General features: G+C 49.2%; 1 protein-coding gene across 1 annotated transcript in view; it reads left to right on the top strand.

Annotated features, from left to right (window-relative positions):
* The window catches only part of CACNG2 (calcium voltage-gated channel auxiliary subunit gamma 2), a 114,354-nt gene extending 105,346 nt beyond the window's left edge, over positions 1–9,008 (top strand). The window contains exons 3-4 of the mRNA XM_066358296.1: positions 7,202–7,342; positions 8,417–9,008. Of these exons, the coding sequence (XP_066214393.1) occupies positions 7,202–7,342; positions 8,417–8,952 (677 nt within the window). The 3' untranslated portion in view covers positions 8,953–9,008. The remainder of the gene's footprint in view (positions 1–7,201; positions 7,343–8,416) is intronic.
* The last annotated feature ends 5,889 nt before the right edge of the window (positions 9,009–14,897 follow it).

Raw genomic sequence — 14,897 nt, 5'->3', positions numbered from 1 at the left:
TGTCCCTCCCCACCAAGAGAGGCCTCATTCGATTATACTTGAACTAGGAGTTTACACCTTCCCAAAGATTAAATGACCACCCAAGAGTATTTAACCACACAAGCAGGAAGAAAGTTCCCGGGGCTGGTTAAGACTAGGAGCAGACACCTGCAAGAAAGGGGAAGTGAAAAGCTTCTGAGGCTGGGAAGACTGGCACGAGGCTTATTTGGAGGATAAATTTACTGAGCTAGGACACAACAGGAGGCATCTGAACATAACAGCAGGCTTTAGCACACATTGCCTGGGTTCAAATCTGACTCTGCCACTTCCTTGGCCTCAGATTCCTCACAATGGAGATGGTGGTTATTGGTACTTTCCCAGTGTTGTAATGATGCTTAAATGAGTTAATATAAGACAATTCTTCAGACCAGCCTCAATCATAGGCACTAGCACTAGGTAAGCATTAGCCATTATTGTTGCATATATTATACAGTGAAAAGTACAAAGGCTATAATTGAGCAAGGAAGGGAGAGGGCGTGTCCAAAAAGAGGGCTTCAGTTTTCAGTGGGGTGGTCAGAAAGGAAGGAGATCTAAAGCAGGTGAGGGAATCTGTCTGGTCCTGCAGGTATACTGGGAAGAGCATGCTTGGCAGAGGGAATGGCTATTGCCAAGTGTCGGAAGCTGGCATGCTCAGAAACAGCCAGGAGGCCACGTGGTTAGGCAGAGTAGTAAGCAGGCAGGTGGGAGGCCAGGATTTGTCGGCCTCAGTTTTACTCTGAGATGGGACCTCGCAATGTTCTGAGCACAGCAATGGTGAGGACAAACATCTGCGCTAACTGCTGCTTCTCTCTGCGTCTGCTGGAGGACTGACTGTGGGGTCTGAGCAGGAGCAGGGAGACCAGGAGAAGATAGCCACAATCCAGGCTAGAAATGCAGGTGGGGGGACTGGGGTGGGAGTTGGAACGGGGTTTGAGAAGGAGTCTGATCCTGGATGTATTTGAAGGCAGAGCCAGCAGGACACATTGACAGCCTGGATGCGGAGAGGTGGGAGAGAGAGGACTCACAGACATCTAGGAGTCCTGGCTGAGAGACAGTGAGCAGTGCTGCCCCTCTCTGAGGCTGGGAATGTAAGAGGAGGCTGGGTTGCAGGGAGGTGACCACTGTGTTTGCCAACCTGCATGTCATGATTTCTGATGTGGATTCTTCTCCCCCCCCTGAACTGTGAACAAATACTTCTCTGAGTAGCTTCAAATAGAGTTCTCCCTAACCCCCACCCAACCCAACAGAAGGCCTGTCCCCAGTCAGGCACAGGATATGTCTGCTGAATAAACAAACAAGAACCCACCCTCCCTAGTGCCCCTGGCATATTCACCCTTTTCCCAGAATGAGGACCAAGGTGGACGCTGGGTCTGAAGCTGAGCCAAAGCCACCCTTCCCAGCCTCGGAGAACGCCCCTCTGTATTCCCCCTTCACCACCCCCTCTGCCAGTCCCTGCAGGCACTGAGAGATTTCCTAGGTACCTAAGTGTGGGAGGTATGGAGAATACCAGGTGTCAAGGTCTGAGCTTGAGATTTAGAGTGAAAGGACCTGAATTCAAAGTGAGGTCTTAATTCTGCAGCCTTGAACAAATTACTCAACTTCTCTGAGCCTGGATGAATACCAGTCCACCAGGGACTCTGAGGACGCAGTGAGACAAGGGCTAGGCTGGTGCTTTGTCAGGGCTCCCCAGTGCCCGGTGGGACATGTGAAAGAAGTCCATCACTCCTCTCCTTCAAGTAAGAGCTTAGAAACACAGCAACACATCCTCCCCGCTCCTAGAATGCTGGTGCTACACACAGTCCCAACCTCCTGCTTTACAGATGAGGGAATACTGAGGCCCAGAGAGATAAAATGACTTAACCTAGCCCAGCACACTTTCTGAGATGCCATCTGCCTTCCGGCAGGTTATGCAGGACCAAGTGAATTGGTTTATTCCAGGCTTCCAGCCTGGCAGCCCCTTCCAGCAAAATTGTTTAGAGAGACATTCCCACCAGAAGTCATCATGGTCAGTCAGTGTGGCTAAAATTGTGACCAAATCTTGCAGTCAGGGAACCTCCTAAGCTGCAACTGGCGCTCACGCACTCCACGCACGTAGAGCCAACGTCTCACAACACGGTGCCTGCCTTGGCCCACTCGCACACGATGGCAGTCTCTATTCTGTCCTTGCTGCAGCCACCATGCTGACGTTACAAGCTACTCATGAGTCACAACCTACACTTTAACCAACACCAACCCGGGTAACCACAGGCCCGGGAGGAGCAGCAAAAACATGCTCTGCCGTGGGGAGAACCAACATCCCCCGGTGCTCATCGGGTACCGGGCCCTGTTCTCATTGCTTGAGATGTGTTCACTCATGACCCCTCACTGCAGCCCTCTGAGCCAGCGGTCCGACCCTCTCCCTTCGGCACAGGAGGCAACTGAGGCTCAGGGAGGGCAGGAGACACCGCTAGTGAGAGGTGCTCAGGCTCTCTTTCCTGAGCTCTATAGCTGCTCACCAACCCAAGACACAGGAACTGGGAAAGCACCCAGGACCTGCACAGATGGCGCTCCCGAAGGACATTCATATGTCATTACATGTAGCAAACGTTCATTGGACACCTGACAGTGTCTGTGCCAGGCCTGGCACTTTTATACATTATCTTCATTATTTGCACAAACACCCTGAGAGGTAGGTACTACTGGTGTCCCCATTATACAGATGAGAAAGGGGAGGCACAGAGGCCACAAAGACAGTGAGCGAGCCAGGATGAGACCCCCAAGCACTGGCACCTGTCCCCCATGCTCCCAGTCACCACTCTCGACTTCTCTCTCTTCCCCTCACCCACCATCTTCTTTTCCCTCTTCCTCATGCTCTGAGGTCTTTCTCTCTTCTCCAATAATCCCTTCTCTCTCTCCCTCCCCCTTCCTCTCCTTCTTCCTTCTTTTCTCTCCTTCTCTCTCATCTCCCCCATACTCTCACACTCACACACTGTCACACACACACTCACACATGCTTTTGCTGCGGCCCACCCCATTTCACAGTCAGTGGCTTCCCCATCCAGAGAGTGTGGAAGGGTGGAGGGAGAGATGCCCAAGAGCCTAGAAGCTCCTCCCAACCCATTAGAAAGGATCAAATCCCAAATGGGATAACAGGCATAAAGAGCTTAACACCGTGCCCACAAAACCAGGACCCACCCTCCCTATATCTGATTATGACAACTGTTTTGATTAAAGGCCACGACTTGCACCCCTGACAGCAGCCTAGTCTGCCTGAGGGGAGGCCTTGGAGGACAGAGAACCTTGAAGATCATATAGTCCAACCCCATCAGAGTGCAGACCTGGACCTACAGAAGGGAAAGCCTGTGCCTGGGCTCAGTGCTGGGATTCAAGTAACTTAACAACTGGTTCTCTGCCCTAATGATCATTTTAAGTATAAAAAAACGATATACCAAAAGGTAGTTTATTATTTCATGCATTTAATACTTAAATAAGAATAAAAGAGGTACACAAAACTAGATTGTTTTAAGAGTTTTAAAATATTAATGAAAAAATATTAAATAATGCCTGACAAAAACAACAAAACTGTTATTTAAGATATTTCCATATTACATCTTCTTCTGCTTTTTTTTGTTTGTTTGTTTGTTTTAGCAAGAGAGACAGAGAGAGGGACAGACAGACAGAAAGGGAGAGAGGTAAGAAGCATCGATTCTTTGTTGTGGCACCTTAGTTGTTTATTGATTGCTTTCTCATATGTGCCTTGATGGGGGGGGGGGGGGGGCTCCAGCCAAGCCAGTGAACCCTTGCTCAAGCCAGTGACCATGGGATCATAACTATGATCCCACACTCAAGCTGGTGAGCCCATGCTCAAGCCGAATGAGCCCACACTCAAGCCAATGACCTCAGGGTTTCAAACCTGGGTCCTCTGCGTTCCAGGCCGACGCTCTATCCACGGCGCCACCACCTGGTCAGGACATATTGCTTCTTGATTGGCATCCTCACTTGCAATTTTTTTCACCTATGGACAGAATAAACATTACTATGAACACTTAGAATACACTGTTGCACAGATAAACGTTAAAAAAGAGTAAGGAATAAAAATTTGTGATTTCCACACTGGGCGGCTGCCCAGGCACCCATCTTAGAAAGAACCCTGATTACAAGTGCCATTTTAACAACCAGTACACCAAACTCAACAAAAAGTTTGGTATGGGTTCTACTGAACCGATGCAAACCGGCTGAATCCCACCACTGCCTGGGTTCTGTGGAGAGACAGGCAAAGAGGCCTGGGCCTGCCCTCCCACCACTCCTACCCCACAGAGCACCCCCTCCTCCTCTGCCTGACTGAGTGAGGAAACTTCATGCTCAGACATCTGCCCCATCCTCCAACTGTGGCCCCATGAAGATGGATTCACAGCAGGGTGGCCATAGGTGTCAGGGCACACTGGGGCACTAGATGGTGAAATGATTTGTCTACAGAATTTGACTCAAAAAAGGATTAGTATAGAACTTTTAGCTTAGAGCACCCCATCCAGAAGGTAAAATGTCATTCCCTCTTGGTTACTAATGACACTCATTTCTGTCACCGACACAGAAAATAATAAATTGTTTATAATTTATCAACATTCTGCATTTTCAAAAGCTTCCAACATTCTTCTTCCTAGTTACCTATAACCCCGTGAGATCGACTGAGATTGAATTTTCATCCCTATTTTACAGATGAGGAAATAGAGGTCCAGGGACACCATGAGATTTGCCCAAGGTCTTCCCAAGCTGGTCACTAAACATTATTCTTCCATGGGGGGCTCCTCTGTGCTCAGCTATGTGACCCCCACCATTTACAGCTTCAGCTCAACCCACACGTCTGTGCCCCAAACCTGCACATCCAATTCCCTTCCACACTCCACACTCACGCTCGCAAAGCACCGCAAACTCAGCATGAGCCAAACCAAACCTTGCTCTTCCTCTCCTCACTCCTTAAGCTTGATCCTGTCTCACAAGCAGTTTTATCCATCCAGCTGGCACATCTGAGAACGAGAAGTTATCCTCAAAACCACTCTCTTATCCACCCATCACCAAGTCTTAACTCACCTCTTCAACATCCCTCAAACCCACCCACCTCTGCCCATACCTTCTGCACCCACCCTAGTCTAAGCACCTAAGCTTGTCTGGTTAGCTGTGATAGCCTTCTCACTGGTGCACTGAAGCCACCCTTGGCCCCACATGCTTAAGATGCAAACCAGTTTGTGACAGTTCTGCCTGCTTTGAGCCCGTTAATGTTTCCCATTGCTCTTGAGATAAAGGTAAGCATGACCCAGAGATCCTTGTGGATCATGCTCTGAGCTTACCTTTATCTCAAGAGCAGTAGGGCCTTACAACAGTCCTGTGAGCCAGATATTCTTAGTGTTCTTCCCACTTTACGGGATGGGGAAACTGAGACTCAGAGAGGTAAGGACTCTTGCCCAAGGTCACACACATAGTAAGTGACAAAGCTAGGATTTGAACTCACATGAGACTAACTGCAAAATCCCCATTCTGACTCACTAGCTGAATGGTCTTACTTCAACCTCTCTGAACTTCGGTTTTCTCATCTGTCAACTGGAGCTAAAAAACACAACCCTGAAGGGCTGTTATGAGAATTATATTATATAATGTATGTTAGCTATCCACTCAAAACCTGGCACAGAATGGGTGCTTAACAAACATTCTCTCTCTCCTGGGTCTTCAATAAGCTCTCACTGTCCCTGTGTGCTCATGAAGGTGAGAATGCAGGTAGCTGTGAGTCTTCAATAAGCTCTCACCGTCCGTGTGCTCACGATGGGAATGCAGGTAGCTGTGAGTGTGCATGTGCAGGCACACACGTGTGCGCGTGCAGGTGTAGAGAGGGGTGGAGGGGTCAGGTTGGGGATACAGTGCCTTATCATAGAAACGATGCAAGGAGAGAACATCTGCTCAGGTCTGGGGAGGAGGCACCCCTGTCCCTGCCTTGGGGGGACACGGTGCTGAGAATGCAGAGTAACTCAGCTGCCCTCTACCCTACACCCTCATCCTCTTACCCAGCGAGGGTTCACCCCAAACATGCCCACCTGGATACTATCATTCATCAAATGTTTACTGTATGCCCTCAAAGACTTATCTAAGTGCATTGTCAGAACCACCTCATCTAATCCTCACAACAATCTTAGGAGGCAGGCATTACTACCGTCCCCGTTTTACAGATGAGGAAATTGAGGCACAGAGAAGTGAGATAATTTACCTAAACTTACACAGCCAATAAATGCTAAAGCCAGATTCAAATCCCAAATCCAGGCCATGTGGTTCCCTAACCACAAATCACTGCCTCTTAATGTGCCCCAAGTACCCCAAAGAGCAGAGGAAGGAGCTAAAAACTTTGCCTAAGGATGTCAGTGAAGGCTTTATAGACAAGGAAGCTTTGAGTTGAATTTTGAAGGATGAACAGAAGTTTGCTGAGTGAAAAAGAGCAGGGCCTGACCGGGCAGTGGCACAGTGGATAGAGCGTCGAACTGGGATGCAGAGGACCAAGGTTTGAGAACCCGAGGTCGCCAGCTTGAGCGCGGGCTCATCTGGTTTATGCAAAGCTCACCAGCTTGGACCCAAGGTCGCTGGCTTGAGCAAGGGGTTACTCGGTCTGCTATAGCCCCACGGCCAAGGCACATATGAAAAAGCAATCAATGAACAACTAAGGTGTTGCAACAAAAAACTGGTGATTGATGCTTCTCATCTCTCTTTGTTCCTGCCTGTCTGTCTCCCTATCTGTCCCTCTCTCTGACTCTCTGTCTCTGTTAAAAAAAAAAAAAAAAGTAGGAAAAACATTCTAGTAAAAAAACTCAGTACATCAAAGTCAGCAGCATGCAATGACAGGACATGAGAAGTGTGCTGTGGCTGGACAAAAGAGAACATAGGAATGCAGCTGGAGCTGGGCAGAGGCTAAGTCACACAGGACCCTGTGGGCTTCAACAGGCACTCAACTTTGGGCCTGTAGGCAGAGACAAGCCTCTGAAGGGTTGTGAGCTGGGCAGTGGCCTGCTCTCGCTCCCTCCTCCCTCCTCCCTAGTATTGCTAAGCAACCTCACTCTGGTCCTGTGTCCATAAAACCCCCATTCCTGTGTGTTGCCGCCTCTTCCCTCCTGCAAGCCTCAGTCTCACAGCCATGCTCTTTCTCTCTCTGAACCTCCCTGTTCTGCAGGGGCCGTGAGGGCCTCGAGCATTTTCCCGATCCTGAGTGTGATTCTTCTTTTCATGGGTGGGCTCTGCATCGCAGCCAGCGAGTTCTACAAGACTCGACACAACATCATCCTGAGTGCCGGCATCTTCTTCGTGTCTGCAGGTAATGAAAGGCCACTGAGAGAGGCAGGCCAGAGCCCAGACCCACCAGTGGGGAGAAGGCTGAGGTTTGGGTGCCCATTGGCTGGGAGGACCTGGAAGAGAGAGGAGAGGAGGGAGGAAAGGAATCTCTGGGCCTTGCAACAGGTCATATTGAGGGGAACTCCCACCTGAGCCCCGCACTGAGTCCTCCAGGAACATCCTGGACCCCACCTCTTAGCCCAGTGGCCCATCTTCTTCCCACCTCTCAGGAAAGCGCTCAAATCCCACGTCCCTCTCAGGGCACGGGACCTACTCTCACTTCTGCTCTCCCTTCACTACCCTACCCAGGTGGAAGCGGGTAGGCACCCAAAGCTACATTTCTCAGCCCTCTTACATAACCAATCACATTTGCTTCCAATTCCAGAAAAAGAACATTGGCTGTATGTAGCGTGAGCCACTTAATAATGACTAACGTTTAAGTAGCACTTAACCATTCCCAAACTCTAACAGCTTTCACGTGTATTAATTCACTCCACGACCCTACAGGAGCAAGGCCTATCACTGCCCCCATTCCACAGATCTGGAAACTCAGACTAAGTTTACCTTGCCAAAGGCTTTGAACCCAAGTAGTCTGGCTCCAGGAACCAGTCCTAACTCCCTGATACACCAGCTTCAAATCTCCTATGCAGCTTTGAGCAAGTTACTTAACCCCTTTGTGATCCGTTTCCTCACCTGCAAACCCTTTGAAAAGCACTTATCAGTAAAGGAAGGGGGTAAATGCTCACTAAACAATTTCTATTATAATTATTGTTACTCAATAGTTCTAGAGTGCCTCTCTCTTCTCTCCCCTCTTCCGATATATCTGTTCCCATTAGCTCTTCTCTTTGTGGGCTCTCTCCAAATAGAATAATAAAGTATTAAGGTGATGTTTGCCAATATCCCTATATATTCACCTATTCACGCACTGTGAAAACAAAAGTCCATCCCCCCAACTGTCCTTTAATACTGTCCAGTGCCTGGCATTCTGCTTGGAAATTAACATCCTTCTCTCTGATTCTGCCCCACCCCTCCTCCATGTCCATCCTGTGCCCCACAGGTCTGAGTAACATCATTGGCATCATAGTGTACATATCCGCCAATGCGGGAGACCCCTCCAAGAGCGACTCCAAAAAGAATAGTTACTCATACGGCTGGTCCTTCTACTTCGGGGCCCTGTCCTTCATCATTGCCGAGATGGTCGGTGTGCTGGCCGTGCACATGTTTATCGACCGGCACAAACAGCTACGGGCCACAGCCCGCGCCACGGACTACCTCCAGGCCTCCGCCATCACCCGCATTCCCAGCTACCGCTACCGCTACCAGCGCCGCAGCCGCTCCAGCTCCCGCTCCACCGAGCCCTCACACTCCAGGGACGCCTCCCCCGTGGGCCTCAAGGGCTTCAACACCCTGCCGTCCACGGAGATCTCCATGTACACCCTCAGCAGGGACCCCCTGAAGGCCGCCACTACGCCCACCGCCACCTACAACTCCGACAGGGATAACAGCTTCCTCCAAGTTCACAACTGTATCCAGAAGGAGAACAAAGACTCTCTCCACTCCAACACAGCCAACCGCCGGACCACCCCCGTATGAAGCCACCGGGGCCTCCGTCAGCTGCCGGGTCCCAGGCAGAGCCCAGAGTGGGGGCGTGGCCCGCGGGGTGGGTCAGGGGGTGGGGGGAGGGTGGGGAAAACCAAACCATCCACGGGGGGGAAAAACCTTCCAAAAGCAAAAAAACAAAAAAAGAGAAAAACATAAGTAAATTCTAAAAAAAGAACAAACTATAAGAGGAACAAAGAAGCCAAACAACAGAAAATGTGAAAAAAAAAAACATAAACGAGGAAAGGAAAAACAAACTTTAAAAAAAGCAAGAGAGGATAAAAATTAAAAATAGAAAATAAATCTAAAAGAAAATGCATGATTTCCCATGTACCATTATTTTAACATTTAATAAAAACCAATTTAAATGAAAAAATAAAAGGGAACCAAGATAACATTAAAGCAAAAAAGTGAGAAGGAACAGAAAGGAAGGGGGATGTTCTTTGCATTTAATCAGGGCTTTCTGTTACTTGTTTGTTTGTGTTTTTAAACTCTGGGAGAGTTACTTTTCTGTTCCTTTTGACCCCAAGCGGGCTCTGCCTCCCTGGGTGAGTGGGGGTGGAGACTCAGAGGCCCCGGGGCCAGGTGAGCTTCTTGGTCACTGCCAGGTCCCTGGAGCCTCTGGATGGGTGCCCCAGGAATGCTGGGCTAGCTCCTGGCTCGGGAGCCCGCTCCGCCCAGCATCAACGGGGCAATTACAGGCCTCCAGGTGACCCAAGAGTCCTTGGTCCCTCCTGTCCGAAAGGTGCCTGGAGGGGGGTGCACTTGGGGCTGCCCCAGCCCCCAGGTTCCCAGTCCTTAATGGTCCTTAACCCACTGTGATGACTTCCTAGGCCTTGAGGGAAAGGAAGGAGAGGGGATGGCTGCCAGTGGCTTGCCGAGATGCCCAGAAACCCCGGAATCCTCAGGGTGAGCCTCTTGGGGTTACCACCCCAAGCTCCTGTCCTTGGGGGCAGGAGATCCCACCCCCCGGGGGATATAAAGCAGCTCTCCCTCCTCACCCCTCACCACAGGGCCACGCGATGACCCTGGGGCGATGGTGGACCCCCAGACCCATAGGCCCCAGCCCCCTGGGAAGGGGGCTCACTGACCCTTTGGGGGTCCTTGGACTTGCTGAAGCTCCTTTGGGGTTCAGCGAGTCCAACAATGACATTGCAAAAAGGTTTCTTTTTACAAAAGAAAAAGGAAAAACAAGTGGTGATTTTTTTTTTAATAAAAAAAACCACAGACTATAAATAAATGTAAATATATAATAAGTGGATTTACTCGCAAGAAAATCAGATAGTATTTTTCTTTTAATTCTTTTCCAGCTTTAAACTGTGAAAACAAAAAAATAGGGTGGGGTGGGGGACTTAAACTTTAGCAGGGAACTTGTAAAGAGAAAACAGAAAACAAATATACAAATCCATTTTTAAAAAATACTGTTGTGAGAGATGAGAGCTGGGCTCAAAGCAGGAAGGAGAGACGAAAGGCCCTAGGGAGATGCAGGGAGTTCCTATAACAAAAGATCTCTTCCTTATACCAGGAAGCTGCTGCTAATGTGGGAGAGAGAGAGAATTACGAAGGAGAATTGGTCTTCACAAAGGAGATTGCACCACACACATATACACACACACACACACACACACACACACACACACACACACACACAGACACACTCCTTGAAGCCCAGTGCTAGAATCACTTACAAGGACATATATGCCATCTAAACCTTTCCATCCTCATACACAGGCAGAGGAAGGGTTCAGAGAAGACGACTTGTGCCCTCCAAAGCCACAAGCAACAACAGCTCCACACTGGCTTTTATGCTCACATGTGCCCTCCCACCACATACACAAACACCACTTGCATGCATGGGAAGGGCACCAGTCTAGAATCCAGCTTTGAATTCTGGAATCCTTTGCTGTGTAGCCTCTCTGGGCCTCAGTTTCCCCCTGTGTAAGCATGTGGATTGACCCAAATGAGCTCCAAAGGCCCATTCTTGATGACTTCTAAGATATGCCACCTGCCCCGAGGAAGATGCCAGAGACAACTAAAATAGCTGCCATCCAGCCCCCAGACACTGAGAACATTTCCAAATTATCAGTCAGCTGTTCAGACACACACACACACACACACACACACACACACACACACACACACACCATATGCCTCCTCACTGTGCTCCCAACCCCCTGCCCCTACATCCAACGTCAAGCAAAAATTACATACATGTGAGCAAACGTATCCTGCCGTTCAGACAGAGAGAGAAAAAGCACCAGAGGTCCTCAACGCCACTTTTTATTTTGTGCCCCCTTTGTTTAATGCCATAACCCAGTCCTAGAGAGGGAAGGGGGCTTTCCTGAGAGAAGAGACCAGCCACCATGCTTCCCCACTGTCTTTGGAGGTCAGAGAAAAAGAGGATCCTCCGAGGTGTACTGGGATGGGTTAAGGCCAGGGGATGGAGAGGAGAGCTTTACAAAGTTTGGTCCCAGGGTGAGGACCAAACTCAGAAGTTAAACTTATACCACAGACTCAAGTCTGGGGCATCCCATGTTGCTCCCCTTTCTTCCAAGAAGACAAGGGCCAGTTCAGAATGAGAGAAACCCAAAAGCTTGAATTTCAGCCCAGCCTGCCAGTCACTCTGCTGAAGGTAAGGGGCCCTGCTGCCTCCATCTGCATGTCTTGGTTTGCCTCTTTCTTGACACTGCCCTGGCCTGAAGTCTCTTAAGTTGAGCTCTGGAGAGTTGGGAGGAGTGGCTAGCAAGGCTTTTGGGGTTTGCACACTCCCAGCCGCCCTTCCCATCTTTTGTCTGGGAAAGGAAAGCTCTGTTCTCAGGTCAGCAGCAGCTGGAAACCCTAAATTCAACCTGAACCACAAGGCAGAACATGTGCCAGGCCAGCCCAGAAGTTCACGGGAAACCACGGGGCCCCAGGGCAGAGCAACAGGGACCGAAGCCAGGTGTGGTTTCTCAGTCCGAGCAGAAATCATGATCTCTCCCTCCCCTCTCCACCAGGCCCTCCACCCCACCAGATTCAAAACCTGAAAGAATCAAGGACTAGGGAGAAGGGTGAGGTCCCAAGAAAACAACAAACAAGGGGGTGCTGTCCGAAGAGGAGAACTGGCCCCAATTCTCTGAGTTCTGGCAGTGTTTGGGATGAAAATCAGTGCTTCTCTCCAGGACGTGAGGCCTGGGTCCTGGGTCCTCTTGAAGAAGGCCACTGGGTGTGGGTAAAACCAGCTTGGCCGAGAAAGGGCTGGGGGCCTGGAGGGAAGAAGCCAGGATTGGGGCGGCAAGGGCGCTGCTTGCCAGGGTAGACGATTGCTCATGTCCAGCTCAAACCAGTTCAAGAAACCATTTTATTTTCTTGGTGGGTCCTTTATTTTCCAGACTGTTAACAGAAAAAAATTTTAAAAAGCAGAAAACTTAAAAAAGAAAAAAAAGAAAAAAATCCTGGTACATGAAATAAAGATTTTTTTTATAGCTTGGTCCTCACTTCAGTGGATTTCTTTAACTGCTTTCCCTACTCCTGGCATCCCATTGAGAACAACCGCAAAGCCAGACTGTTGAGTTGAGGGATGGGAGGCTTAGAAGCCATGCAGGGGTGCCCCCACAGTAGGGTCGGGTCATGAGTCCTCTCCTGAATATTCCTTACTGATACCTGCACTCCTCCAGTGATGGGGGCTCACCTCAGCCCATGCTGGGCTGCACTCATGGTAAAAGTCTTCTCTGAACAAGAAATTTCAACCCACTCTTTCTTTGAATCCAGCAACACTGAAAGATACCTTCCCTTTTCAGCATAACAGTTCCCCAGAAGATTGTGAGCATGATGTCCTTGAATTTTCCACCTTTAAATAAATCAGTCTCACTCAACAACCCAATGACAGTCCAGGGATTCAGTTTTCTCCCATGAAAGTATGGGGCTCCCTGCACAGGAGGGTGTTCCTTCGAGGGGACCATGGATTGGGAGAAGAATGAGAAGGATCTTGGAAGGCACCCTGGGACTCTCCTGACTTGAGATGGGAAAGGCAAGATGGCCTATGATCTAGTCAGCTCAGGATGCTATAAAAAAATACCATAGACTGGATACTTAAGCAAGAAGTATTTATTTCTACAGTTCTGGAGGCTGGGAAGTCCAAAATCAAGGTGCTAGAACATAGGTTTCTGGTGAGAACTCTCTTCCTGGATTGCAGAAGGCACCTTCTCTCAGAGAGTGAGGCGTTCTGGTCTTTCTTTCTCTGCTTATAAGAACACTAATGCCATAATTGGAGTCCCACCCTCATGACTTCATTTCACTCTACCTGCCAAAGACCCCACCTCCAAATACTATCACATGGGGTGTATTTTGAGGGGAACATAAACATTCAGTCCATAACAGAATGCTAACAGAATTCAACCCTTGACAGTAAAGAAAGGCCTCGTTTCAAGGCAGTTAAAAGAGGTAGCCGGCCAGTGTCCAGCCCTGGTCCAGTCAGACTGCCAGGGTCAGCTGTCTGAAGGAGGGCTGTCCGTGTATCCCAAAATGCATTAAATACATTTAATTTAGTTTATTTTAACTTTAAAAAACTCATACCACATAGGATGGGAGGAAGAAAGGTATTTCAAAACAAATCAAGATTTAAAAAGCAAACAGAAAAGTATCGTAGGAAAATTGTAAAGATTTCTTCTCCTCCTCTTAGCACTTCCTGTGCCCACCTTCCCATCACTGTCCCTACTGAATTCACTGTCCTAGACTCAGAGATCAGGTACAAACTCACAGCCAATGCCATGACAAACAGGAAAAAGAAAAGCTGGCCAAAGCTTGTGTAACAGGAAAACATGATGATACATTGCTCTGAAAAGAGAAAAAGGCTTCATTTCATCCTACTGACATCTCTCACTACAGACCAAAAAAAGCATAGAGGTATTTTGATATTTTTATTTGGAAAAGCTGAGGTGATCTATAGGTGCCATCCAAGGCACCTTTGAAAAAGCCATGCTAACACACAGTGACGGGGACAGGGGAGCGTCCCAAAAGTCACAACCCAAGTCCTAACACAGACCAGGGCTTCTTCACGAGCTCCTGGCAGTGGTGTCTCTGAGAGGGAAGACACTAAGATGAGGGGGAGGAAGCACAGTCACTGTGCAGCTCTCCTTGGGGATAAAGAGAAAGGAGACGGCACCCTCTGAGCACACAGACCCACAAGCAGGCCAGCCCTGCAGGGTGGGACCCTGGAAAACTTTACTCTAGAACTGGCCAACATTCAGAACTCCCTGTTCAATTCAGCCCAAGTTCCCAGGGGCCAACAAGCATCCTTCCCTCCAGGCTTATCCCTAACATTTACAATCCCAGAGCAAGAATACAAATGGAGACCCACATACCATAAATCTAAAAATTTAACAGCTAAAAATCAAACTTTAGAATAATGTTCTATCCTTCTATCCTGACAGTTTAAATTTAGAAATTTCAACCTTCCCTAATTTCTATACCCAAAAGTGGCAGCAGGAGGCAAGCCTGTCCTGGGCCCTTGACCCTGACACCCAGCACACAGCCCAGCCCCCCTTCTCTACCCACCCCCAGCTACACTTAGCTTGTGCAGGGCCTCTACCACAAACAAGGTGCCCTCCCAGCCTGCACATCCAAGTTCCAGTGACAGCCACTCCAAACAGCCACTCCTTGGCCATCTTTCAGGCCAGTCCAACCTCAAGACAGTGGTAGGCAGCCCTAGAATTTGCCGCAGGTCCCTTTGGGGAGAAATTCAAAACACAGGTCTAGCATAGGGGTGTGGGCTCAGGGTGAGCATATCCTGTTGGCATAGGAACTCTTCCCACCACGGGGAAGGGCGTGGTCAGAGGAGGGCCAGAGTACGGGACTCTAAAGCCCAGGGTTCCAGGCAGGAGCCCCTCCTGTAGTACATGTCCACAGCACAGCCTCCCTCTGGCCTTTGACTGTAGATTTAAACACTCAGGGCTGAATCC

This window comes from Saccopteryx leptura, chromosome 1 (genome assembly GCF_036850995.1).
Source record: "Saccopteryx leptura isolate mSacLep1 chromosome 1, mSacLep1_pri_phased_curated, whole genome shotgun sequence".
NCBI lineage: Eukaryota > Metazoa > Chordata > Mammalia > Chiroptera > Emballonuridae > Saccopteryx > Saccopteryx leptura.
This window is presented reverse-complemented; position numbering and strand designations above follow the sequence as displayed.